This window comes from Coregonus lavaretus (assembly GCF_964263955.1).
Source record: "Coregonus lavaretus genome assembly, chromosome: 2".
NCBI classification, from domain to species: Eukaryota; Metazoa; Chordata; class Actinopteri; order Salmoniformes; family Salmonidae; genus Coregonus; species Coregonus lavaretus.
Window position 1 is genome coordinate 40,936,327 of NC_139989.1, and position 24,053 is coordinate 40,960,379.

At 43.7% G+C, this 24,053-nt stretch overlaps 1 protein-coding gene across 1 annotated transcript; it reads left to right on the forward strand.

The window, feature by feature from the left end:
• The first annotated feature begins 3,928 nt into the window (after positions 1–3,928).
• Positions 3,929–23,748, forward strand: LOC311104566 (integrator complex subunit 1-like). The gene is made up of 48 exons (XM_084146441.1): positions 3,929–4,033; positions 4,371–4,452; positions 4,550–4,834; positions 4,964–5,160; positions 5,250–5,387; positions 5,486–5,651; positions 5,933–6,038; positions 6,164–6,350; positions 6,554–6,699; positions 7,024–7,165; positions 8,582–8,758; positions 8,923–9,031; positions 9,104–9,224; positions 9,359–9,436; positions 9,532–9,713; positions 9,833–9,929; positions 10,052–10,143; positions 10,244–10,304; positions 10,409–10,606; positions 10,801–10,930; positions 11,031–11,210; positions 11,385–11,534; positions 11,632–11,811; positions 11,953–12,057; positions 12,281–12,448; positions 12,619–12,730; positions 12,836–12,994; positions 13,098–13,244; positions 13,429–13,527; positions 13,704–13,825; positions 14,115–14,372; positions 16,941–17,100; positions 17,314–17,445; positions 18,050–18,230; positions 18,507–18,636; positions 18,761–18,876; positions 19,006–19,093; positions 19,251–19,522; positions 20,654–20,783; positions 20,894–21,027; positions 21,204–21,396; positions 21,694–21,821; positions 21,961–22,067; positions 22,269–22,382; positions 22,479–22,549; positions 22,672–22,763; positions 22,992–23,101; positions 23,273–23,748. Exons 2-48 carry the CDS (start codon positions 4,395–4,397, stop codon positions 23,386–23,388), a joined length of 6,624 nt encoding a protein of 2,207 aa, XP_084002567.1. The 5' UTR covers positions 3,929–4,033; positions 4,371–4,394; the 3' UTR covers positions 23,389–23,748.
• Positions 23,749–24,053: the final 305 nt, after the last annotated feature.

Below are 24,053 nucleotides of genomic sequence, written 5' to 3' on the forward strand. Positions count from 1 at the left end.
CAGCACGTTTTAGCTTTTTAAAGGCCGATTCAATAATTCCATGCGCAACTGATTGCACAATGTTCGTTCTTCTAATGACAAAATAAATGACTATTAGAGAATCCCCATCCCGTTACATCATTTTACATTACAATATTATAATTGAGGTCATCTGACCTTTTAATGTCTATGCAGCTGACCCAAAAGTTACTGGTTAATAGAAGGAACAGCGCCATCTGTCCTTACAATGTCCTGTCCTTCCAACATTTCTTTTGAGTTTTGGATTTATTATAGGCTACATCATGTTTAAAGGCTCTGAGCCCAACTATAAGCTTACTTATCCCACCTTCTCACTAACCACTTACATTACTGGCCACAAGACCATACTCATGCAAGACAACCTATAGCAGGGTTCTTCAATTCTGGTCCTGGAGGGCCGAAACACTTCTGTTTTTTATTTCTACCTGGTAGTTAATTGCACTCACCTGGTGTCCCAGGTCTGAATTAGCCCCTTATTAGAAGGAGAGGATGAAAAACAGAGGTGTTTCCGCCCTCCAGGACCAGAATTGAAGAACCCTGACATATAGTCTGAGAAGCCTGACTGACATTCTCTTAGGGGAAATACTTCAGAAAAAAAAACATGACAATATTCTGCCAAAAATAATTTACTATTTTTAATACTGCATGTTTAAAATGTGTAAGTACTTGATACACATTTGCAGCCTAACTCAGGGGCTCACCTCATTGAACATCCTCAAACTGACCACAGAATTGACGAGCAGTGCTGAGTAGCTTTAAGGCTAAGGACTAATTGGCTTCAACAGTATTCACCTGCTTCAGGTTGCCACATCAATTTAGATGCACCAATAGAAGCATTGAAACAATGAACACGCATTGGCTGCATTTGCACAGGCATTCCAGTTCTGCTCTTTTGCCCAATTATTGGCAAAGGATCTGATCTGATTGTTCAAAAGACCAGTTAGTGGCAAAAGATCAGAATTGGGCTGCCTGTTTAAACGCAACCATAGACTGCGCTGCAGGGGTTTGAGAATGGAAAAGGTCAAATGTATATGGAAGGGTTGTAAATTATTGAATGATATTCATATAATAATCAACTTGCTCCTTACAGTATGCATTAATACATTGGTTCAAATCAGGATGTCTTTAGTGAGGACCACTCCATTACACTGTAAATAAAAAGAGGGAAAATTCCCACTGATTTCCTGCCCAAGGAACTGACTAACTCCCATGGAGTTCACCCACTGTAGCTGGGCATAGAGCCAGGCAGGTTGGTGTATGGTTGTATTTCTGTGGTTCACCATTGCCATGGTGACTCAACACATGAGAGTTTTCCTCATGAGAGGCATATGGACTAAGTTGGACATTTATGTGCTGGGATCTCTCATGCAGAGTACATTTAAAGTTGAAAGCAAATGCGGCTTATGAGATGAGTAATTACTCAAGTTTGTGTTATGGGTGGTTCTCATTCTAAAGCAATGCCTAAACCTTCTTTATTAGAGCACATCTTGTCAACAGAATTAACATCCGGTTATGTTCGCAATAGTTTATATGCGTCTGTAATCCCCCCTGAGCATTCACGTAATTAAAAATCGAATATAATTGAATGTGCACTGAGGTATGGGATTGTTTGGCTTGGTGTATAGTTGGGCTATCTGCAATTAATTAGAATTCAGCGTAGAGTTGGATTGCTCATGTGGCGATTTATTAGACAAATGTGTCCCCCAGATGTTCCACTCCAGCAGTGTCGAAGCCTTTACATGAGGCAGGACTTGTCTGTTCATGTCTTTGTTTTGACTATATCAATATTATACAGTAGTGTACTGGGAGATGAAACAATAAAGATCAGAGGAGGTGTTAGCTTTTATGCCCACGATCTATGATGCTGAGCTCAGATAACATTATCTGAAACAAAGAGCCCCCCTACTGTTTACAGAGGGTTGGAACATGAACCTCCAGTACCCCAACAGACTGACGATGAACATATAAATATGCCATTTAGCAGACGCTTTTATCCAAAGCGACTTACAGTCATGCGTGCATACATTTTTTTTGTGTATGGGTGGTCGCGGGGATCGAACCCACTACCTTGGCGTTACAAGCGCCGTGCTCTACCAGCTGAGCTACAGAGGACCACGACTTCACTAACTTATTCAGTCTAGTTATTAGCAGGGTTGGGGAGTAACTGTTTACATATAATCAGTTACATGTAATCTGATTACAAAAAAAATAAAATAATAATCAGTTACATTACCAGCAAAAATATAGTATTTAGATGACAGATATTTCTGAAAAACTAGATGATTACTTCTTGGATTTCTTTTAAATTCAGAAATGATGTTTGCGAAAAAAATATATATTATGACACCTTTCTGTTTTCTCAATGACATTCAATTTAGCATTGAAAAAAGCTGCAAGTTTCAGTTTGTTCCACCTGAACGACTGTGACCACAAGTCAGAGACCACTATGATTACACACCAAATGCGCTAGATGGATCATTTTGTCGTCTTCTAATGCCTCTTAAAGAGAAAGTAATCCAAACGTAACTGAAAGTAATCAGATTAGGTTACTGAGTTTGGGTAATCCAAAAGTTAAATTACTGATTACAATTTTGGACAGGTAACTAGTAACTAACGGATTACATTTAGAAAGTAACCTACCCAACCCTGGGTACTAAGTAAAACAAATTAAAAGGTTACAGCTTGCAATTGTCACTGTATTATGTCTACAACATTGACTTGAGCTTCCTGAGGTGCGTACAAAATGGTAGATTCTGTTTTGGGTGGATTTCTCTTTAAAAACATTGACTCATAGTTGCCCATGAGTGGTTTCTGAAGAAACAGAATACTCACAAATTGTTTTTGCAGTTTTGTGGACTTACCATGTGACACAGGATTTATATTTGGAAGACTATTAAGCATTCCTCTGACTTCTCCAAAATATGTTTCATATGAAAAATACTTTATGTAACACGTTGTCAGGTTACAGGGCTATGGAAACGTGGTGAAGCAGTTTGTTTGTCTTAGTAGTCTGCTATGAAAGACTGGTATTCAGCAATATTGTCTCTGAATAAGATGTAGGCTAGTTGGTTGCTATTAGAGAAAGTGTCAAACATGTCTGATGTAAAAGAATGGAGAATACTGTAGCATTGTCGAAAGTAAGATAAATGGCTCCTCTTTTGGTTTGGGAATAGGACCACTATGTTATGCACTATAATTGGCTATGTCATCAGAAAAATGGAATGTGTATCATGAAAGGAGAGCACAATTGCCATGCCGTTTTTCAACGGTAACCAGATACAAGAACTAAAGCATTTTCACTAACAAGGCAAGATTACAAACACATGTTTTTTGTCAATGTGTGCTTTATGGTGTGCCTTTCTGTTTTATTTTGTCTGTCATGAGCAGTAATGTCTGTTTCCATGCTTGACATCATTGTGAGGATTCTTGGAAACCTTATTCCTTTTCCAAAACTTTTAAGCAAATAGTAACACCCATTGCCAGACATTATTACACTTGGCCTACTTGTGAAACCTGGGAAATTACATTATAGGATAGATACATTTACATTTTAGTATACGCTCTTATCCAGAGCGACTTACAGTTAGTGAGTGCATACATTTTTTTTTTTTTTTCATACTGCCCCCCCCGTGGGAAACGAACCCACAACCCTGGCGTTGCAAGCGCCGTGGTCTACCAACTGAGCTACACGGGGCCCCGTCTACAATTACAATGGGAACATTACTCATACATGATTTTAATGAAAAATATCTACATTAATTTTGATTAATAACTAAATGCAGATGTTTCTATCCTGAATAGCCTAGTGGCCTTATCTTCATTTGGTTTGAGGTCTGCACAGCATGAGCACATTTTTGATGTTCTTCAACGCTCACTCTTTCAGGGGCGGAACTTCCGTTCGGGAAAACAACATGGACGTGAAGACGACTCTATTTCTTTTTTATATTCAATAGTTTGCAATTGCAATAGTCAGTCATAAGTACCCATGCATATTGGAAACGAACTAACACGTAAGGTTGTTCATCTAACTAGCTTTTTGCCGATGTAATTGCTTGTAGCTAGCTACTAGCTAACTCACATACCGGTAACCGTAACTAGCTAGCCGCTGTCTATAATGGATCGCAATAACATTAGATAGCTAGCTAGTAGCTACTACTTAGCCCTTTCAGTTTGACAAATGCCAAAGGTTTTAGGCACTTTTCGGGAATAAATTCGTTATCGTGATGTGAATATGCTTTACAAATAGGCAGCCTCGATGTTGAAATGAGAAAATTATTTACCGACCAGTTTCCAGGTAGCTATGCTAGCTACCTACCTGTGTGTCTCATGTTGAAATCTCTGATCTCACACAGTACATGATCTGGCAGTGAGCATACATGATGAATCGTCCCAAGCCTACAGCGATCAGGCGTCCTAGTGCTGCAAAACCCTCAGGTATGTACAGTATCTAGCTATGTGTACCCACTTCATCAAACCTTTGTCAAACATACAATAATATTATAAGTGTTTCTCTTCCAAATGTTGCCAATAGGTCACCCTCCTCCAGGAGATTTCATAGCATTGGGGTCAAAGAGTGGCGGAGAGTCCAAAGCACCTGCAGTTCTCCTTAAGCCAGCGTCCACCTTACCCACTGACCGCAAACGAGAGACTTCCTCGTCACTTCCTTCCTCCTCTGGCCTGTCCGGCCTCGTGAAGCGCCCCAAGCTCTCCTCTACCCCTCCTGTCAGCGCCCTGGGACGACTGGCTGATGTGGCAGCAGTGGACAAAAGGGCTATATCGCCTTCGATCAAGGAGCCCTCAGTGGTGCCCATAGAAGGTAGGAAACAGTATCAATTCAAATATGTTTTCCAGAGGAATAGGTAGTGGTTAAATCCCAGGATTGTGAATCCTGATTCTGTGATGCGCTGTGGCTGTGCATATTACTAACACAATGGTTTTCTTACAGTCCCCCCAGCAGTGCTCCTGGATGAGATTGAGAATGCAGAGCAGGATGGAAATGATGATCGCATTGAAGGGGTGCTCTGTGGAGCTGTCAAACAGCTGAAGATGAACCGGGCCAAACCTGACATAACACTGTACCTCAGCCTCATGTTCCTGGCCAAGATTAAGCCCAATGTCTTTGCCACTGAAGGCATTATTGAGGTGAGATTTGAAACCCAACATTTTACAATCAGTTCCATACAATTGTTATACAGATTGGTTCATGACTTTCTCTATCTGTGTGTGGACAGGCCTTGTGCAGTCTTCTTCGCCGGGATGCCTCCATCAACTTCAAAGCCAAGGGCAACAGTCTGGTGTCTGTGCTAGCCTGCAACCTGCTGATGGCAGCCTATGAGGAGGATGAGAACTGGCCAGAGATCTTTGTCAAAGTGAGAACCACTCATCATTCCTGTTGGATTTCTGTTTGTATTCTAGCTACATTGTTACCACTGTTGTGCCCCCTTTAACATGTTCTTGTTCTTTTCAGGTGTACATTGAGGACTCTTTGGGGGAGCGAATTTGGGTGGACAGTTCCCATTGTAAGAATTTTGTGGACAACATCCAGACTGCCTTCAGTACCAAAATGCCCCCAAAGAGTATGCTGCTGCAGTTGCAGACTGACACTGGCCGCTCCGGTGGGGATATCAGTGCAGGTATAGTACTGTATGTATGCACCTACCGGTTTGTTCAGGTGTGAATCCTGTGACATTGGATTTGACTCTTAATTATTACTATGTAATTTAACATAGGGCGGCAGGTAACCTAGTGGTTGAGAGCGTTGGGCCAGTAACCGAAAGGTCACTGGTTCGAATCCACAAGCAGACTAGGTGAAAAGTCAGTCTGTGCCCTTGAGCAAGGCACTTAACCATAATTGCGCCTCTAAGTCGCTCTGGGTAAGAGCGTCTGCTTAATGACTACAATGTAAACTTTCCAGGGAGCAGTCCTCACCCCTCCACCCCAGATGAGGATGACAGCCAGACTGAATTGCTGATTGCTGAGGAGAAACTTAGCCCTGAAGATGATGGACAAGTTATGCCAAGGTACGGTAGTACCTAGTTTAGGCATAGGCTACTACACATAGCAGTAATATATTGATTGTCTGTCTACTTCTACTTAGACTGATCAGTTCATTGAACAGTTTGCGTTCATTCACTCTTCATCTCAGGTACGAGGAGCTGTCTGAGAGTGTGGAGGACTATGTTCTAGATGTCCTGAAGGACCAGTTGAACCGCAGGCAGCCCATGGACAATGTATCCCGTAACCTGCTGCGTCTGCTCACTGCCACCTGTGGCTACAAGGAGGTGCGGCTTATGGCTGTGCAGAGGCTGGAGATGTGGCTGCAGAACCCAAAGGTGACAGGAGGAGTAACAATCAGCTACACACATCACCTTCACTAGTTAACAGGAATCATCATTTAATTGGCAATAGTGGTCTAAAGTGGGCATAAGAGCCATCACCTTCCAGCTCAATAGAGTTGTACATCACCCTCAAATCTAACATGTAAATGCAGCTGTTTGAATGAAATTATGTATAATGAAGACTTTTGACTCTGCAGCTGACCCGTCCAGCTCAGGACCTTCTCATGTCTCTCTGTATGAACTGCAACTCCCATGGAGCGGACGACATGGAGGTGATCTCCAACCTCATCAAGATCCGCCTGAAACCTAAAGTCATCCTCAATCACTACATGCTCTGTGTCAGGTCTGCAGGTCCTCTCTTATGGCGATATCATTATTTAGTTTGGATAGTCCCCTACACATGGTTTATAGATGTTCAACTAACTTGTTCAACTAAGTACCCAGGTGCCTCAACCAGAACCCTTACCCTAACCTTAGCTTCATGTCCACATCCTGGTTCAACCCTAACCTCAACCCTAACCCTGGAAAGTTGTTGCATATCAACATAGTTGATGTGTTCAATGTTGTTAGTTTGAACATCTATAGGGGACCATTTATATTTCAAATGCTTTCATGCAGAACGCTTTATTCATACACTTAACTGTGCTGTCTGGCCTTTGATTACCAGGGAGCTACTGAATGCACACAGAGACAACCTGGGAACTATGGTGAAGCTGGTGATCTTCAACGAGCTGTCCAATGCCAGGAACCCCAACAACATGCAAGTCCTTCACACACTGCTCCAGCACAGCCCAGAGCAGGCCCCTAAGGTGAGGGAGTATTCCATGCTGACGTGACAACACACCTGCGGAAAATGTAAAATGTGTTACTAGTAGTTACTGAGGGGAAAGTAAATATATGTGGTTCACAGGGCTCGACATTAAGGCTTGTCCACTTGTCCGGGGCAAGTAAAAAAAAAAATGTCAGACAACCAGAATATAGAGTTCAGTTGTCCAAATGGACAAGTAAAAAAAATCACAATATCAAACGATTGACATTCTGAGTAAATTGCCTATATTCCTATTTGCTATAGCCTATTTCAATAAATATGTTATATTTACACAAAGCAAGAGAACAATGTAGACAGAGCTAACACCTCGATCACACCTGCAGTGTCATTGCGCAAAATGGTACGCAGCATCTGTATATGTGTGCAACAAAAGTTCAACATTCACCTTCTGCTACCATTTCTGTTAAGCCGTCTACACATACAGTTTCACGCATACGTTCGATAAATCCAACGTATGCACCACACAGAACGCACTGCAACTGCCTCTACAACGCAATGCTGCAGGGCAAACGCAGCGTTCCATTGGAAATTAATGTATTTCTGGTGTACCAAAATGCAATGCCTGTGATCGAGGCGTAAGAGTATCACTAAAGCAGCGCAAAATATCCGGTCAGAATGTTGTTTTTTCTCTCTCTCGAATATCGGATGATCTGGGCCAATAGCCAAAGTCTATTTATTTAGAGGATACTCCGGTGTCTTATTGTTATAGAAGCCCACATTCTCTATTTTATCTTTCATTTGATATTAATATGACTTGGCCTATTAAGCCACTCTCAGTTTAATGCATGCTAGATTTCTCCTGCCGTGCTATTTCATGATCAAACAATGAATTAATCTAATGGAGTTCTAGGCTATCTCAAAGTTTGAAGTTTTTTTTGAATAACCTCAAGGCATGGGATGCCTAAGGTAATAATGAGAGATAAACAATAGCAAGATATAAAAATCGAATGAGAAATTTGAACAAACCTTACAGTTGAGCAAAGAATTATAAGACAGAAATGATGCATGCATGCGAGGTCGGGAAAAAAAGACCCACCTTGCTGTTGCGAACCAACTAATTGAAATATCATAAAGCATTAAGACCAATTAAAGTTATGAAGACTATTTTCCAAACTATTCTAATAAAGTGTTTAATGTCCTAAAGTTGCAGCTTTTAAATGGGAATAATTGGGGACAAGTGACTTCAGCTTTCGGACAAGTAAAACATTTTATGTCAAGCCCGAGTTCAGAAATGGACCAGGATGAGCTTTATTGGCTTTGGATTGAAGTACACGTTTTTATTCTTGGAGTGATCATATTTTAACTTTATTATTTAGTAACTGAAACACAAGAAGGAGATGATGTTTGGAAACCGCTCGTCTTAAAGCTGTTCACTCTCTTCTGATCCTCTCTTTAGTTCCTGGCCATGGTGTTCCAAGACCTGCTAACCAATAAGGATGATTACCTGCGTGCCTCACGAGCCTTGCTGAGAGAGATCATCAAACAGACCAAGCACGAGATCAACTTCCAGTCCTTCTGCCTGGGTCTGATGCAGGAAAGGAAGGAGGCCACCTACGTCGACATGGAGTTCAAAGTGAGCTCATAAACGCTATATTACTCCCACCCTGTCTCAGTCTCCTGTACCATGAAATAACTCTCCCCCTACCTAGTTACATACCCTTCTATGCCTCTTCACATATGAATAACTTATATGCGTTCTGTGGATCTGAGCTCATGCTCTCTGTCTATTTTCCACAGGAACGCTTTGTGATCCAGGTGACAGACCTGCTCACGTGCTCCATGATGCTGGGCATCACAGCTCAGGTCAAGGAGGCTGGCGTTGCATGGGACAAAGGAGAGAAGAAGAGTAAGTTCTTGTAGTTACTTCTTTGCTTGTCGTCAATGTGGACATTTTGAACATCCTTTTTGTCTGTTTCAGATCTGGATGGTCTGAGATCCTTTCAGAATAATATAGCTGCCATTCAGAGGGATGCTGTGTGGTGGCTTCACACTGTTGTTCCCACTATTGCCAAAGTGCCATCCAAGGACTATATACACTGGTATGTGTTTGGGAGTTTTCATGCCACTTTGATTGTTAAAAAAAGATAAACATAGGAGGAGCTAATAAACATCCTACAATAGTTACTTAAGATAATTATTCTACCCAAAATATACTTGTGTTTCTTTTCCCCAGTCTTCACAAGGTGCTTTTCACGGAGCAACCAGAGACCTACTACAAGTGGGATAACTGGCCTCCTGAGAGCGACAGAAAGTGAGCATCTCTTCCGAACCTTTGTTTTAGATTTGTTTTATTCATGTCTCTGTCCCTGCTCCGTTGACATCACTTAAATATTTTGCCTCCGCCAGCTTCTTCCTGCGGCTGTGCTCTGAAGTGCCTCTGCTGGAGGACACTCTGATGCGTATCCTGGTCATCGGACTGTCCCGAGACCTGCCCCTGGGCCCGGCCGACGCTATGGAGCTGGCGGACCACCTGGTGAAGAGGGCAGCCGGAGTCCAGTCCGATGGTACAACATCTGCAACAGCAATGGGTAAGTGGAGTTTACTTCATCAACATTTTCATGAAAAGAGATGACGTTGAGGGAACTTTGTTTATTTGGCATTACCTAAAGAGGGATATTGAGCTTGTTTGCCGGTTTTGCTTTTGTAGATCTGGATGTGTTGAGAGTGGAGAGGATCCAACTGATTGATGCAGTGCTGAACCTGTGCACCTACCACCACCCAGAGAACATTCAGCTGCCTGCAGGGTACGTTGCTCTCTTTTTTTAGTATGATTAATGAACTTGCCAGTCAGCTGGCAGTCGATGTTCATGTCGTTTTCTTAAAACAAATTATATTTCTGTAAATAACACGTTGGATGTTTTTCAAGGTATACTCCTCCGAACCTGGCGATAGCCACACTCTACTGGAAGGCGTGGCTCCTGCTACTTGTGGTGGCGGCTTTCAATCCACAGAAAATAGGTATGGGTCTCAACCAGGTTTCCCTACAAATCATCAATGTATATATTAGAATATTAGCCACAGGTTTTCCCTTTTGTTATAATCATTTATTTTTCTTCAGGCTTGGCTGCCTGGGATGGCTATCCCACACTGAAAATGCTCATGGAGATGGTCATGACAAAGTAAGTAACAAATATGAAACATTTATCAGTTTAAACCCAACACATACCAGACTAGCTACTCAACGAACCTTATCTTTCTTCACCCACTTTTCCCTGCTTGGCAGTAACTACTCCTACCCTCCATGCACGGTGGCTGATGAGGAGACCAAGACCGAGATGATCAACAGGGAGCTGCAGGTGTCCCAGAGAGAGAAGCAAGAGATCCTGGCCTTCGAGAGCCACCTGGCAGCTGCCTCCACCAAGCAGACCATTACAGAGAGCAACAGCCTGCTGCTGTCCCAGCTCACCAGTCTGGACCCACAGTAAGACTCCTGCTTCATACCTGCACCTTGTAGACCACTTTTAGGGACAGTTCCCAGACCCAGATTAAGTGTAGTCCTAGACCAAAAAAAGCATGCTCAAATCTCCATTGAATGGGCTTTTTAGTCCATGACTAGGCTTAATCTGGGTCTGGGAAACTGACTCATTTTCAGTCATGTGGTAATCCTACTTCTAGGGGTCCCCCTCGCAAACCCCCTCCCGCAGTCCAGGAGCAGGTGAAGAGCCTTAACCAGTCCCTTCGCCTGGGTCACCTACTCTGCCGCTCTCGCAACCCTGACTTCCTGCTCAACATCATCCAGAGACAGGTAAACGAGAGCACATCCTCTCTCACCGCTCTTCCTTCTCCAATAGAAAGTATTCTCTCTGGAAGGAACTCTTAACAACTGTGTTCGATGTTTTCCCCAGGCCTCCTCTCAGTCAATGCCCTGGCTGGCTGACCTGGTGCAGTCAAGTGAGGGGTCCTTGGACGTGCTGCCCGTGCAGTGCCTGTGTGAATTCCTGCTTCACGATGCTGCAGATGACAACTTGCCCATCGAGGATGACGAGGAAGGAGAGAGCAAAGAGCAGAGAGCCAAGAAAAGACAAGTATGCTGCCGTTTCTTAACAGCTACCATATTTCTGTTTGTTTTGAATAGCTTTTGTGGTCAGAGAAATCACTGACTCCAGCATCTCAAAGGATAAACTTGTCATGTTTTATTTCATTATTTCATCCACACAAACCAACAAATGTCATTTTTCTGTTCTCTCTCACTACACCAGAGACAACAGAAGCAGAGGCAGCTCCTTGGACGGCTGCAGGATCTGCTGTTGGGTCCTAAAGCTGACGAACAGACCACATGTGAGGTGTTGGACTACTTCCTGCGCCGCCTCAGCTCTTCTCAAGTGGCATCAAGAGTCCTGGCTATGAAGGTACATTATAAGAGACAGGACACACACTAATATGAGTGTTTCATTGATTTACTGAGGAGATGTATTCACCTACTTTGGTTGTTCTGCTGTTGTTCAGGGTCTGTCTCTGGTGCTGACTGAGGGGGGTCTGAAGGATGGAGAGGAGAGGGACCAGCCCATGGAGGAGGACTCAAGAGATGCTGAGCTGCTGCCAGGGTACCAGTGGCTCCTGCAGGACCTCCCCAAGCTGCCCCTGTTCGACAGCGTCCGGGGCATGACCTCCACCGCTCTGCAGCAAGTCAGTGGGGATCTGGTCTAGACCATTCATACCAATGTGAACCGTATTTGGCCTCATTTTCAAGTTGTAGTTGACACAAAGTGAGTTTTCTTGCTGAAGGGATGTGGTAAGAATGTGTGATGTGTTTCTGTTCTTCCCCAGGCCATCCACATGGAGACAGACCCACAGACCATCAGCGCCTACCTCATCTACCTGTCCCAGCATTCACCAGTGGAGGAGCAGGCATCTCACAACGACCTCGCTCTGGTAGCCATGACACCTCTTATCCTCAGTCATACCTCCTATTATTTACCTGGGTTGTGTGTTCAGTAGAGCACCCCGTAGCAAAACATTTTGCAAGAAGAACTAAAGTCTGTGTTCTTATTGAACAAGTTCAGGTAGTTTCAAAATGTTTTCTCCCCCACTGAACAACACCCTGTATTGCCTTCATAGTTAGATACTGAGATGGGTTTGATTTGTGATCCTGTAGGATGTGGCCCATCTGATTGTCGAGCGCTCCACCATCATGAACAGCCTGTTCTCCAAGCACTCCTGCCGGCCCGAGTCAGACGCTGTGCTCTCAGCCCTCATCTCCATCTTCTCCAGCTACATCAGGAGGATGAGGAAGACCAAGGAGGGAGAGGACCTCTACAGCTGGGTGAGGATTGGATCATTACTGGGAGGGGGTGGGGCTAACCTTACATTTTCTGCATCTAACTGGAAGATGGTTTCATATTGGTAGACCCTTATCAATCATTTCAACTAGAGGTGCTTGCTGTCAATACAGTTGTCACTGAAATTACATTACTCCTTTGACCCTTTCTATAGTCAGAATCTCAGGACCAGGTGTTTCTGCGTTGGACCACAGGGGAGACAGCCACCATGCATATTCTGGTGGTCCATGCCATGGTCATTCTGCTGACACTGGGGCCACCCAAAGGTATGTATCTCTGAATACCACAGTTGTTGTTACAAGCATGGCCTATCTACTGTACCTCATTATCAGTTTCAGTATATAGAATGATTAATGTGTCTTTGTTCTCAGAGGAGAGTGACTTCTTCAACCTCCTGGACATCTGGTTCCCCGACAAGAAACCCCTCCCCACCGCCTTCTTGGTGGACACATCCGAGGAGGCCCTGCTGCTTCCTGATTGGTTGAAGCTGAGGATGATCCGGTCAGAGGTCGCACGATTGGTGGATGCAGGTACAAGTCCAAACACATTAAATACATGCAGTTAGAAGTATATGGTGTAAAATACTACCGTAAATAATGATGGTATTTCTGATACTATGTCTGTCCTCTGCAGCGCTGCAGGATCTGGAGCCCCAGCAGCTGCTGCTGTTTGTCCAGTCGTTTGGCATCCCCGTGTCCAGTATGAGTAAACTGCTGCAGTACCTGGACCAGGCCGTGTCCCACGACTCACAGACACTGGAACAGAACATCATGGACAAGAGTGAGAGCGCTTGACCACTAACTATCCTACTACACTATATCTATTCCACGTGGATAATGTTTGCCTCAGTTATTTAGCTAGTGCTCATATAATTTATTCCTGATGATTCTGTGTCTAAGTCTGACTATTTAGTGTTGTCGGTATATTCTCTATTCCTGATGTTTCTGTATGTCCTGTGCTACAGACTACATGGCTCATCTGGTGGAGGTGCAGCATGAGCGAGGTGCCACAGGGGGGCACACTTTCCACGGGTTGCTCAGCTCCTCTCTCCCTCCTCGCAGAGGTCAGTCAGTCTCTTACTACTCCGTGATTACATATTAATATGCTATTTATGTTTTCTAATGCCTCTCTGTGGTACCTTTCTTATAAAAGTTTTGGAACAGCCCAGTAAAAACACCGTTTTGGTATTTTGGGTCCATACCTGTCAATAACTGAAGACTATGATGTTTAACCTTACAGATAGTACTGAGGTGAACAGGGCCAAAGTTACTGTGGAAACTCCTAGTTGCTCCTTGAAGATGAGAGCCAATCAGATCCCAGTGATTGGGCCTGAGGATGACCTCACCGGCATGTTGCTTCAGGTAGGAATGTATATCTGCCTGGAGATTGATGACACATTAATACCTGTCTGAAGTCAAGTTTATGGAGCCAATCATTTTATTATCTCTGATTTCACCAACCATTTTCTTGTAGTTTGTCTGATAAAACAGACATCAAGGCTTTTTAATCATACCTGCACAAGTAGCCTACAGTGAAATGATTGATTATCCTAGCTGACAGAGTTGTTTGTGGTTATTAATGTAGTCCGATCTACCACCTGTTCTCAGAGTGCTGACTGAGGGTCTAATACTTCTGGCTTTGTCTTCACAGATGTTCCCTCTGAAGGTGGACCACCGCAGGCCCAGCACCCCTCCCCGGCCCCTCTCCCTGGCCCTGCAGCAGGCTCTGGCCCAAGAGCTGGTGCGTGCCAGACAGGGGGGGCACCCCCAGCAGGGTGGGGTGGCAGTGCGTCTCCTACAGGCCCTGGCTGCCCTGCTCAGCTCTGCCCACGTTGGGGCCCTCGTCATGGCCATGAACCGCAGCCACGCCCTGTCCTGCCCCATACTGCGCCAGCTGCACCTCTACCAGGTATGATTGATGTACTCTGCTGTCCTTCTAAACAGTGCAACAGTGCTGCATCTCTCGCTCTCTCTTTGTCGCTCTCTCTCGCTGTCGCTCTCTGTCTCGCTCTCTGTCTGTCGCCTATATATATACAGTTGAAGTCTGAAGTTTACATACACCTTAGCCAAATACATTTAAACTCAGTTTTTCACAATTCCTGACATTTAATCTTAGTAAATATTCCCTGTTTTAGGTCAGTTAGGATCACCACTTTATTTTAAGAATGTGAAATGTCAGAATAATAGTAGAGAGAATGATTTCTTTCAGCTTTTATTTCTTTCATCATATTCCCAGTGGGTAAGAAGTTTGCATACACTCAATTAGTATTTGGTAGCATTGCTTTAAATAGTTTAACTTGGGTCAAACGTTTCGGGTAGCCTTCCACAAGCTTCCCACAATAAGTTGGGTGAATTTTGGCCCATTCCTCCTGACAAGAGCTGGTGTAACTGAGTCAGGTTTGTAGGCCTGCTTGCTCGCACACGCTTTTCCAGTTCTGCCCACACATTTTCTATTGGATTGAGGTCAGGGCTTTGTGATGGCCACTCCAATACCTTGACTTTGTTGTCCTTAAGCCATTTTGCCACAACTTTGGAAGTATGCATTGTCCATTTGGAAGACCCATTTGCGACCAAGCTTTAACTTCCTGACTGATGTCTTAAGATGTTGCTTCAATATATCCACATAATTTCCCTTCCTCATGATGCCATCTATTTTGTGAAGTGCACCAGTCCCTCCTGCAGCAAAGCACCCCCACAGCATGATGCTGCCACCCCCATGCTTCACGGTTGGGATGGTGTTCTTCGGCTTCGGTTTCCCCCTTTTTCCTCCAAACATAACGATGGTCATTATGGCCAAACAGTTCTATTTTTGTTTCATCAGACCAGAGGACATTTCTCCAAAAAGTACGATCTTTGTCCCAATGTGCAGTTGCAAACCGTAGTCATGCTTTTTTTTGGCAGTTTTGGAGCAGTGGCTTCTTCCTTGCTGAGCGGCCTTTCAGGTTATGTCTATATAGGACTTATTTTACTGTGGATATAGATACTTTTGTACCTGTTTCCTCCAGGATCTTCACAAGGTCCTTTGCTGTTGTTCTGGGATTGATTTGCACTTTTCGCACCAAATTACTTTAATCTCTAGGAGACATAACGCGTCTCCTTCCTGAGCGGTATGACGGCTGCGTGGTCCCATGGTGTTTATACTTGCGTACTATTGTTTGTACAAATGAACGTGGTACCTTCAGGCGTTTGGAAATTGCTCCCAAGGATGAACCAGACTTGTGGAGGTCTACAATTTTTTTTCTGAGGTCTTGGCTGATGTCAAGCAAAGCAGCACGGAGTTTGAAGGTACACCTCCAATTGACTCAAATTATGTCAATTAGCCTATCAGAAGCTTCTAAAGCCATGATGACATTTTCTGGAATTGTCCAAGCTGTTTAAAGGCACAGTCAACTTAGTGTATGCAAACTTCTGACCCACTGGAATTGTGATACAATGAAATAATCTGTCTGTAAACAATTGTTGGAAAAATGACTTGTGTCATGCACAAAGTAGATGTCGTGGTCCTCTGTAGCTCAGCTGGTAGAGCACAGCGCTTGTAACGCCAAGGTAGTGGGTTCGATCCCCGGGACCACCCATACGCAAAAATGTATGCACGCATGACTGTAAGTCGCTTTGGATAAAAGCGTCTGCTAAATGGCTTATTATTATTATTATTATTATGTCCTAACCGACTTGCCAAAACTATAGTTTGTTAATAAGAAATGTGTGGATTGGTTGAAAAAAAAAGTGTATGTAAACTTCCGACTTCAACTGTGTGTATATATATATGCAGTGGTGTAAAGTACTTAAGTAAAAATACTTTCAAGTACTACTTAAGTAGTTTTTTGGGGTATCTTTACTTTACTATTTATATTTTTGCCAACTTTTACTTTTACTTCACTACATTCCTAAAGAAAATTATGTACTTTTTACTCCATACATTTTCCCTGACACCCAAAAGTATTCGTTACATTTTGACAGGAAAATTGTCAAATTCACACACTTATCAAGAGAACATCCCTGGTCATCCCTACTGCCTCTGATCTGGCGGACTCACTACACACAAATGCTTCGTTTGTAAATTATGTTGGAGTTTGCCCCTGGCTAACCGTCAATAAAAAAATTAAACTGGTTTGCTTAATATAAGGAATTTGAAATGGTTTATACTTTTACTTTTGATTCTTAAATATATTTTAGAAACTCCATTTACTTTTGATACTTAAATATATTTAAAACCAAATACTTTTAGACATTTACTCAATGTTTTACTGGGTGACATTCACTTTTACAAGAGTCATTTTCTATGAAGGTATCTTTACTTTTGCTGAAGTATGAACATTGAGTACTTTTCCACCACTGTATGTGTGTGTCTGTTTGTTTTTCATCAGTCATCACTGAATATATGGATGTTTGCCATTACACCAAACAGATGTGACTCTATTGAGTTGATTTAACATGTATTTCTCACCTTCTCTTGGTCTTCATCTCTTCTACTCAGCGTCTGGTGTCGCAGGACGTGGCCTTCTCCTCTCTCTTCTTCAAGGCTGTCATGGAGATGATGACATGGTTGGAGAACTCGGCCGTGGACGCGGGGCCGCTACGTGCCCTGCTCAAGTCCTTCGCTGGACAGTATTCCCAGAAGCACCGGCTCACTGATGGTGGGTGCTCCTTATGTTCTTGGCTGCATCCTAAATGATACCCTATTGCCCATATACAGTATGTATTGCTCTTCTTTTGATGCCGGTCAGAAGTATTGCACTATATAGGGAATGGGGTGTCATTTCACACTTGGGCCTAGTCACAGTTAGAGTAATCTACGGTATCTCAACCTTAACGATGTGATGATAACTAAGTGTGCCTTTCCTCTGCAGTTCGTACAGGCTTCCTCCACCTGGCTGAGGCCCTGGTTTATCGGAGGGACTCTGAGGTGGCCGTGAGAGCCATAATCGCCACACTGAAGGCAGGGGAGAGATGTAACGCAGAGCCAGAACTGATAGGCAAAGGTATGGTACTTTAGTGCTTCGTTCACTCTATTGTGGGAAAATATGTCTCTTTTCAGGCTGAAATGACACTTTCACAACTCTCTCTCAGGCTAGAACATCAACTATCCTCACTATTTCTGCCCCAGTCTGGATGTGGTGGCTGATGTTACGCAATTTCCCCACATCAGTTTTTTTCATTGCCTCCTGTGTGTCTCTGTTTTTCCTTTGTTGACCTGTTCCTTATGAGTTTTTATAAGCTCTTCTCTGAAACCAAACCAGACCAGCGGCTTCCAGCTTGTTTATGTCCAATATGGGCTCAGGTCTCCATCAAGCCCAGATGAAGGATGTTTTGACATTAAACTGGTTGCGGCCAAGCTGGTGATCTAGGTTACGCAAAAATGCAATAATGGTAGTTGGTAGTTCATAGTTCTGGTGTGTGGTATTGGCTTGCCCCCACAATGTTTATTTTTCTCCTTTGAATCACAAGATTTTTCCTGAGCTCAGCGTCATGGCCAGGTTTTTTTTTTTTTACTTCTGAATGTTCCACCGTAGCTGCGGGAATGTTGCAACCATCACATCACATGTAATCTCATAACACTCAGTACTGTTTGTTTGTTGTTCCCAGTGTTACAGGGGCTAGTGGAGGGGAAGTCTCCCTATTTGGAGGAACTGCTGTCCTTGCTAATGACTATTGGAACAGAGACGGGGACCGGCTCTACCACCGCAGGCCCTGTTGCCATGGTGATGGCACTGCTTCTCCAGGAGACTGAAGAGCAAGCCGTGAAAATAGAGGTGGATGTAAACAAGTAAGCATGTCAAGTCTATCACGCTCAAATCATTTTGTCCCTTTGACTTACTCAAACAACAACAAACAAATCTGGTTAAGTGTGGCATTGATCTCATAGAAAACAGCAAACATACATTTTGTTTGTCTGTTTATGGCTTTATGTGTTTTGTAATGCCCTAGAAATGTTACTATTGTATGTTTAATAATCAGTACTTTGTTTGACTGAGGGATTCTATAGATTCATCATTCATGTAGCCCGACCTTGAGCCTGTCAATCTATTCACTTCCCTTTCAGCAGCAGCTCCGAGGTGACAAAGACCGGGTCCAGCTCAGGGCTGCTTGTTGATTGGCTGGGACTTCTTGACCCTGAGGTCACATCTGTGTGTCCAGACCTTCAGCGGAAGCTGCTTTTTGCTCTCAACAAGGTAATCTCAGCAAATATCAGTGTGTGTGTGTGTGTGTGTGTGTGTGTGTGTGTGTGTGTGTGTGTGTGTGTGTGTGTGTGTGTGTGTGTGTGTACTTCACCACCTTTCATGTGGTTTATTCCAGGGTAAAGGAACTCCCTCCTACAGACCATACCTTCTGGCGTTGCTGACCCATCAGTCCAACTGGAAAACTCTTCATCAGTGCATCAGTGCTCTTCTCAGCAAGCAGCAAGACCAGCGGTCAGTCAGCATATCAAACTCAAATCATTACCTTCAGCAGTAGTATTCACACTGAGATGATAGTGTTGCCCAAATAGTGAAAGTTGTATTGTAATGTTCTGTAATGGTGTTGCATATGCTGTTCTCCAGACTGGACCCATCTTCTGCTCTGGACTTCCTGTGGGCCTGCAGTCACATCCCTCGTATCTGGCAAGGCCGGGACCAGAAGACTCCACAGGTAGTATAGTACACCAGTCTAGCCCTCAAATAATGACCTCAATTAATCCAGTCACATGACACAAACCAGAGAACATTGTTGCTCCTCAGCCTGACTGCTTCCAATACTTCTCTTGTTCACCCTCTCTCCCTCTCTCTTTCTCTCGCTCTTTCTCCAGAAACAGACAGATTTGTTTGTCCTGCGGTTGAACCCGGAGGAGCTTATCAGTCTGGTGGACCTCATCATGTCAGAGTCTGAGCTGAACAGCCGCGGTGACTCCTCACCCACTGCCAACGCCCCCGGCAACGCCAAGAGCACCCTGGACCACACCTCCTGCTCCCTCATCCAGTCACGGCTGCCCCTGCTCCAAAGCTGTTGCCATGGCGACCTGGAGAGAGTGAAGAAAGTATCGGAATACCTCATCAACTGCACAAAGAAATGGGGAGACAGGTATGGGTGGGGTGTTGGCTCTCGGACTGACATGCTTAGTCAGGCTTGTCCAATGTGAATTTTATAGTATTTACAGGGTGATCTGTTGCCATGTGATCTACTCTAGACAGAGATGATCTCTCTCTCTCTCAATACCCCATATGTTCCTTCAGCAACAGCAGACATGACACTCCATAACATTTTGGTCCCATAAGGTTCACTAAAGTGCCCACAGTTCATTTAGTTAGACATATTTTTCACCCTCCCTAATTAGCCCCAGTATTGAACTTGGTCTTTGGCCTCTTTAAACCGAGCTGATAAACTTGGAGCCATATCACTAGATAACCCCTGGACGGAACAGATGAAATTCACAGACTGAATGTTCTGTCAGACACAATGCTGTGTGGACCAGGGGAAAGGCGATAATTAGGTCTATTGGTGTGAAATTAAAATGACCAGAAGTCGTGTGTTCTGTGATCTCTTTAAAAGCTCAGTGTATTATAATAAAGCCAAGAGGATTAGGGCTGCAGCTCTAAACTTGCTGCCTGTGTTGTGGATTCCTGCTCAGACTTAGCTGTCTGTCAGAGATCAGGGTGCAACTCCTCTTTGTGGAAGCCAAACCTTCTTTCATGAGTCTGCCTCTGGTTATTAAACCAATTTTAATGGGGAAACTCTGGCCAAGGTCAAGCAGCAAAATTATCTTTCCAATTACAATATTTTTAAGCACAGCTAAGCTGTCTTGTACAAATAGTTGTGACTGAAAACATAGATTGCTTAAAACCCGTCTTACAAAGCAGACTGTTTGGCCTTGTGTGGGATAAACATTTCCCTGTGTGCTAGGCATTCTCCTCACAGTCTCCTCTTTTAAAGCTCATCGCTAGATTAGCTGGTGTTTACTCCAATTACATGATGGTTGTTGAAGAGACAGAGTGGAATCTGACTCTTGGTCAAGGTTGTTGCTGTTTATGGAAAACACTGGCAGTGATGACCAGTGAACATAAATCCTGTTGATTCGTAGACGGTCTGACATGTATGAGCCAACTAACTAGGCCCACATCAGACGAGGATTGTAGTAGGAGACCATTGTCACTGTCTGCTGTGTAGAAACTGTTGTCTGATGTTCGCTAACTAACTCCATTGTGTGTTCCTTAGTGTGATGAGTAAGCGGTGCCAGAACCTCCTGCTCCAGCTCTACCTGCACTTCCCAGAGGTCATCCAGCACGTGACCTTACCTGACGCCACTCTGAGCGGCGAGGGGGCCGCCGACGGCACCACATGCAAGGTAGACTAGACCTTCAGCGGGCAGTCTCCTTACTGTTTCTCAAAGTCATTGACTAACACAGAAGCCGTTATAGAAGTCTTAATGACTGATGTGTGATCCTTCCCTCTCAGCGCGACGTCCTGGTTCACCGTCTGGTCACGTTGCTAGGCGATACAGGAGACACCAAGTCGGCTGAGAACCGGATGTCAGACGCTAACCTGGCCTGCAGGAAGCTGGCTGTGTCCCACCCTGTCCTCCTCCTCAGGTGAACACCATCTTCATTACAAACTTCATGTTGGACATATGAATTCATGCACCTCTTATGGTAGATTGTAGCTTCATGGCTACATTAGCTGATGGTGATTTATTGGTTCTCACCTTTGCTGTAGTGAGGTGGAACATCTGGAGAATGATCACAGCTTACCTTTCTTGGGTTTCCAGACACTTGCCGATGATCGGAGCACTTCTCCACGGACGCATCCACCTCAACTTCCAGGAGTTCCGGAGCCAGAACCACCTGACGTTCTTCAGCAACGTGCTGGCCATCCTGGAGCTGCTGCAGCCGTTAGTGTTCCACAGTGAACACCAGAGGGCGCTGCAGGACTGCCTGCTCTCTTTCATGAAGATCCTGCAGGTGAGGGGATGAACACAGAACGCACTCAAAGATCAGCCTCAGAGGCTTTTACAGGTGGTTTGGTGATATTTGCTTGTGTTTTTCTTTTTAGCGTTTCAGAGGTATTTGACTTCTCATAGGTGGGGAACGAATACATTGTTGTCACTGTTACAGCTGTGGTTGGCTGGATATATTGACTAGATCTAATGTGTTTTCATAGAACAGTAGTATTTCCACAAGGTCAACTGCTTTGTGCATTAAAATAAAGCTCATATTGATCATGGAGTTAATCATGTTTGTTGTCCATATTCCTTGCAGAACCTCAGGAGACCTCGTATGCATCCGTTGGCCGTCTTCAGTAAATTTGTGCAGTTCATTCAGAAGTACATTACCCACGATGCAGCAGCAGCCATTCCCTATCTACAGAAGCATTCCGATATCCTGCAGTAAGTTATTGAGCTGGGTTTTTCAAAATTATTATTGTGACTTTAGGATTGGCAACACAATTGCTTAAATGTTAGTTGTTATTTCATGTTGTGTGGAGCAGCGAAGGAGTGACTTTTGTTTCTCTGTTTGTCCCACTAGGGGGCTCTCGTCAGAGCACCCTGACCTGCTGCTCAAGTCCCTGCTAGCTGGCCTCACCCTGCCTGTGAAGACTGGCTCCTCTGACAGCTCTGCTGAGGACAGAGATGGTAAGCTTATCCGCTTGTGAAAACTTTGCCTTGAATGAAAAAACATAAGAGAATCAGAACACATCAACAATTTGGCAAATGAAAGAAAATATAATCAATGAATTACATATTTTGACAGATACATACCCATTTTAGCGAGAAGGTTGATTTGTATCAACAGCTGTGGTGTTTTTGACATGTCTCTGTGTTTCCTCCTATCAGATGAGTCGTCCTCTGGTTCCCTGCCCATGGTCAGTATCTCAGCCTCCGTTCCACTGACTGCAGCTGACATGACCAAGTACCTGAAGAAGATCTCCAGGGGAGAAGCCATAGAAGGTCATTCATGTATTACATACTCTCATGTCAGTTTAACACGTAACTTCAGGGATTTTGCTGAACTTTACCAACATGTTACTACCCGCTGTGTTTCAGATGTTCTGGAAGTTCTGACCGAGGTGGAGGACAAGTCCAAGAGGAATCCTGAGATCATTCAGCACTTCACTGTAAGTTCACCTTCTAATAACAGACCTTTATTATGAACGAATAATCCCCCAACACAGACTCTGCTTTGCACCACTATGTACAGTATAAATAAACAGGTTTTCATTGCCTTCCCTGCCCTCAGAATGACCTGCAGAGACTGATGAGTTCTACTGAGGAGTTGTGTCGTAACATGGCCTTCAGCCTGGCCCTGCGCTGCATCCAGAACAACCCATGGTAAGACTAGCCTGCTGACACCTCTAGGATTTCTCTGCTGATTTATGTAGGAATCTAGAGAAAGAGCTCCAGTTGTCTGGCTGGATATGAATTTATTGATGAGGTCTAGGAATGTTTGGCTGCAAATGTTTCTGTAGTGGTACCTGTAAGGTGTTGCCTCATCTTAAAATAATGTTTCTTTAAAGTTACGTGTCCTAAGTAAGATGGGTTTTTTTTCCGGTGCTGCAGCACGGCAGCAGACTTCCTGCCCACCTTCATGTACTGTATGGGCAGTGGGAACTTTGACGTGGTGCAGACAGCGCTTAGGAACCTGCCAGAATACGTGCTGCTCTGTCAAGGTATGATTGTCCTATCTTCTCAGCACTACACAGCTTCTGTGCTTGGTCCTTATTATGGGTCTAAACTCACAAGTTGGAAAGTGAACTGTTCTGTGTTTCAAGCTGTATAAGGATTCATGCTCAAAGCAAACAATTTTTTTTGGTTTTGTTTCATTGTGCTTTTCTCCTCAGAGCATGCAGACATCTTACTCCACAAGGCCTTCTTGGTGGGGATCTATGGGCAGATTGACACCAGCTCTATGATCTCTGAGTCCATGAAGGTCCTGCACATGGAGGCAACAACGTGATGACCCGGAGGTACAAGTCCTTCTCCTCTGACGGGAGGCAGTGTCACCATAATGTTTTTGTATTGTGGAGTAAGACTCAAGTCATACACAACTGCCCTGTGCTTTTTTATCAGTTTGGTCAATTTATCAGGATTTATGGATTTAGACAAACTGATTATTTGATTCAAAGGTAATATCGAAGTGTTCAGTAGATGGTGATAGTGATTCTTGTAAAAAAAAAGAAAAAAACATTTTTTTCACTCATACTGGTTTTGCAATGGTAGTGCTTATTTTGAGTGCTTCTATTCTTTTTGAAATAATGAATACTGGCTATCAACCACTGTCATAAATTGAATAAAATAAATATTATTTTTGAAATGATGGATTTCTGTCTCTCAAATATATTAGGAATAACATTACATAAAACCAGGGTGCCAAATTATGTCTTTTTTTCTGTTGCTTCTAATCCCAGAGAGTTCATACCATAATGGTGTCAGTTGCATGTTTAAGAATTTAAATGTGGGAAGTCATTTACCAGCTGAAATTGTGTAGCATAATCTTTGGAATTTCACCAGAAACTAATTATTGCTTTTGTGCATCAACATTTCACTACCTCAAACAAGAGAAACGAAGCAACTGTTAATGGAGCAAGACCCTGGTGCCTTCATATTTCATTCCATGCATTC

Bases quoted from the DNA above. Each gene is read 5' to 3' on its own strand.
- LOC311104566 (XM_084146441.1), top strand. From the start codon at position 4,395: ATGATGAATCGTCCCAAGCCTACAGCGATCAGGCGTCCTAGTGCTGCA. The intron at 4,835-4,963 runs GTAGGAAACAGT...GTTTTCTTACAG, and splicing joins CTCAGTGGTGCCCATAGAAG to TCCCCCCAGCAGTGCTCCTG. The intron at 17,446-18,049 runs GTATGGTACTTT...TGTTGTTCCCAG, and splicing joins GCCAGAACTGATAGGCAAAG to TGTTACAGGGGCTAGTGGAG.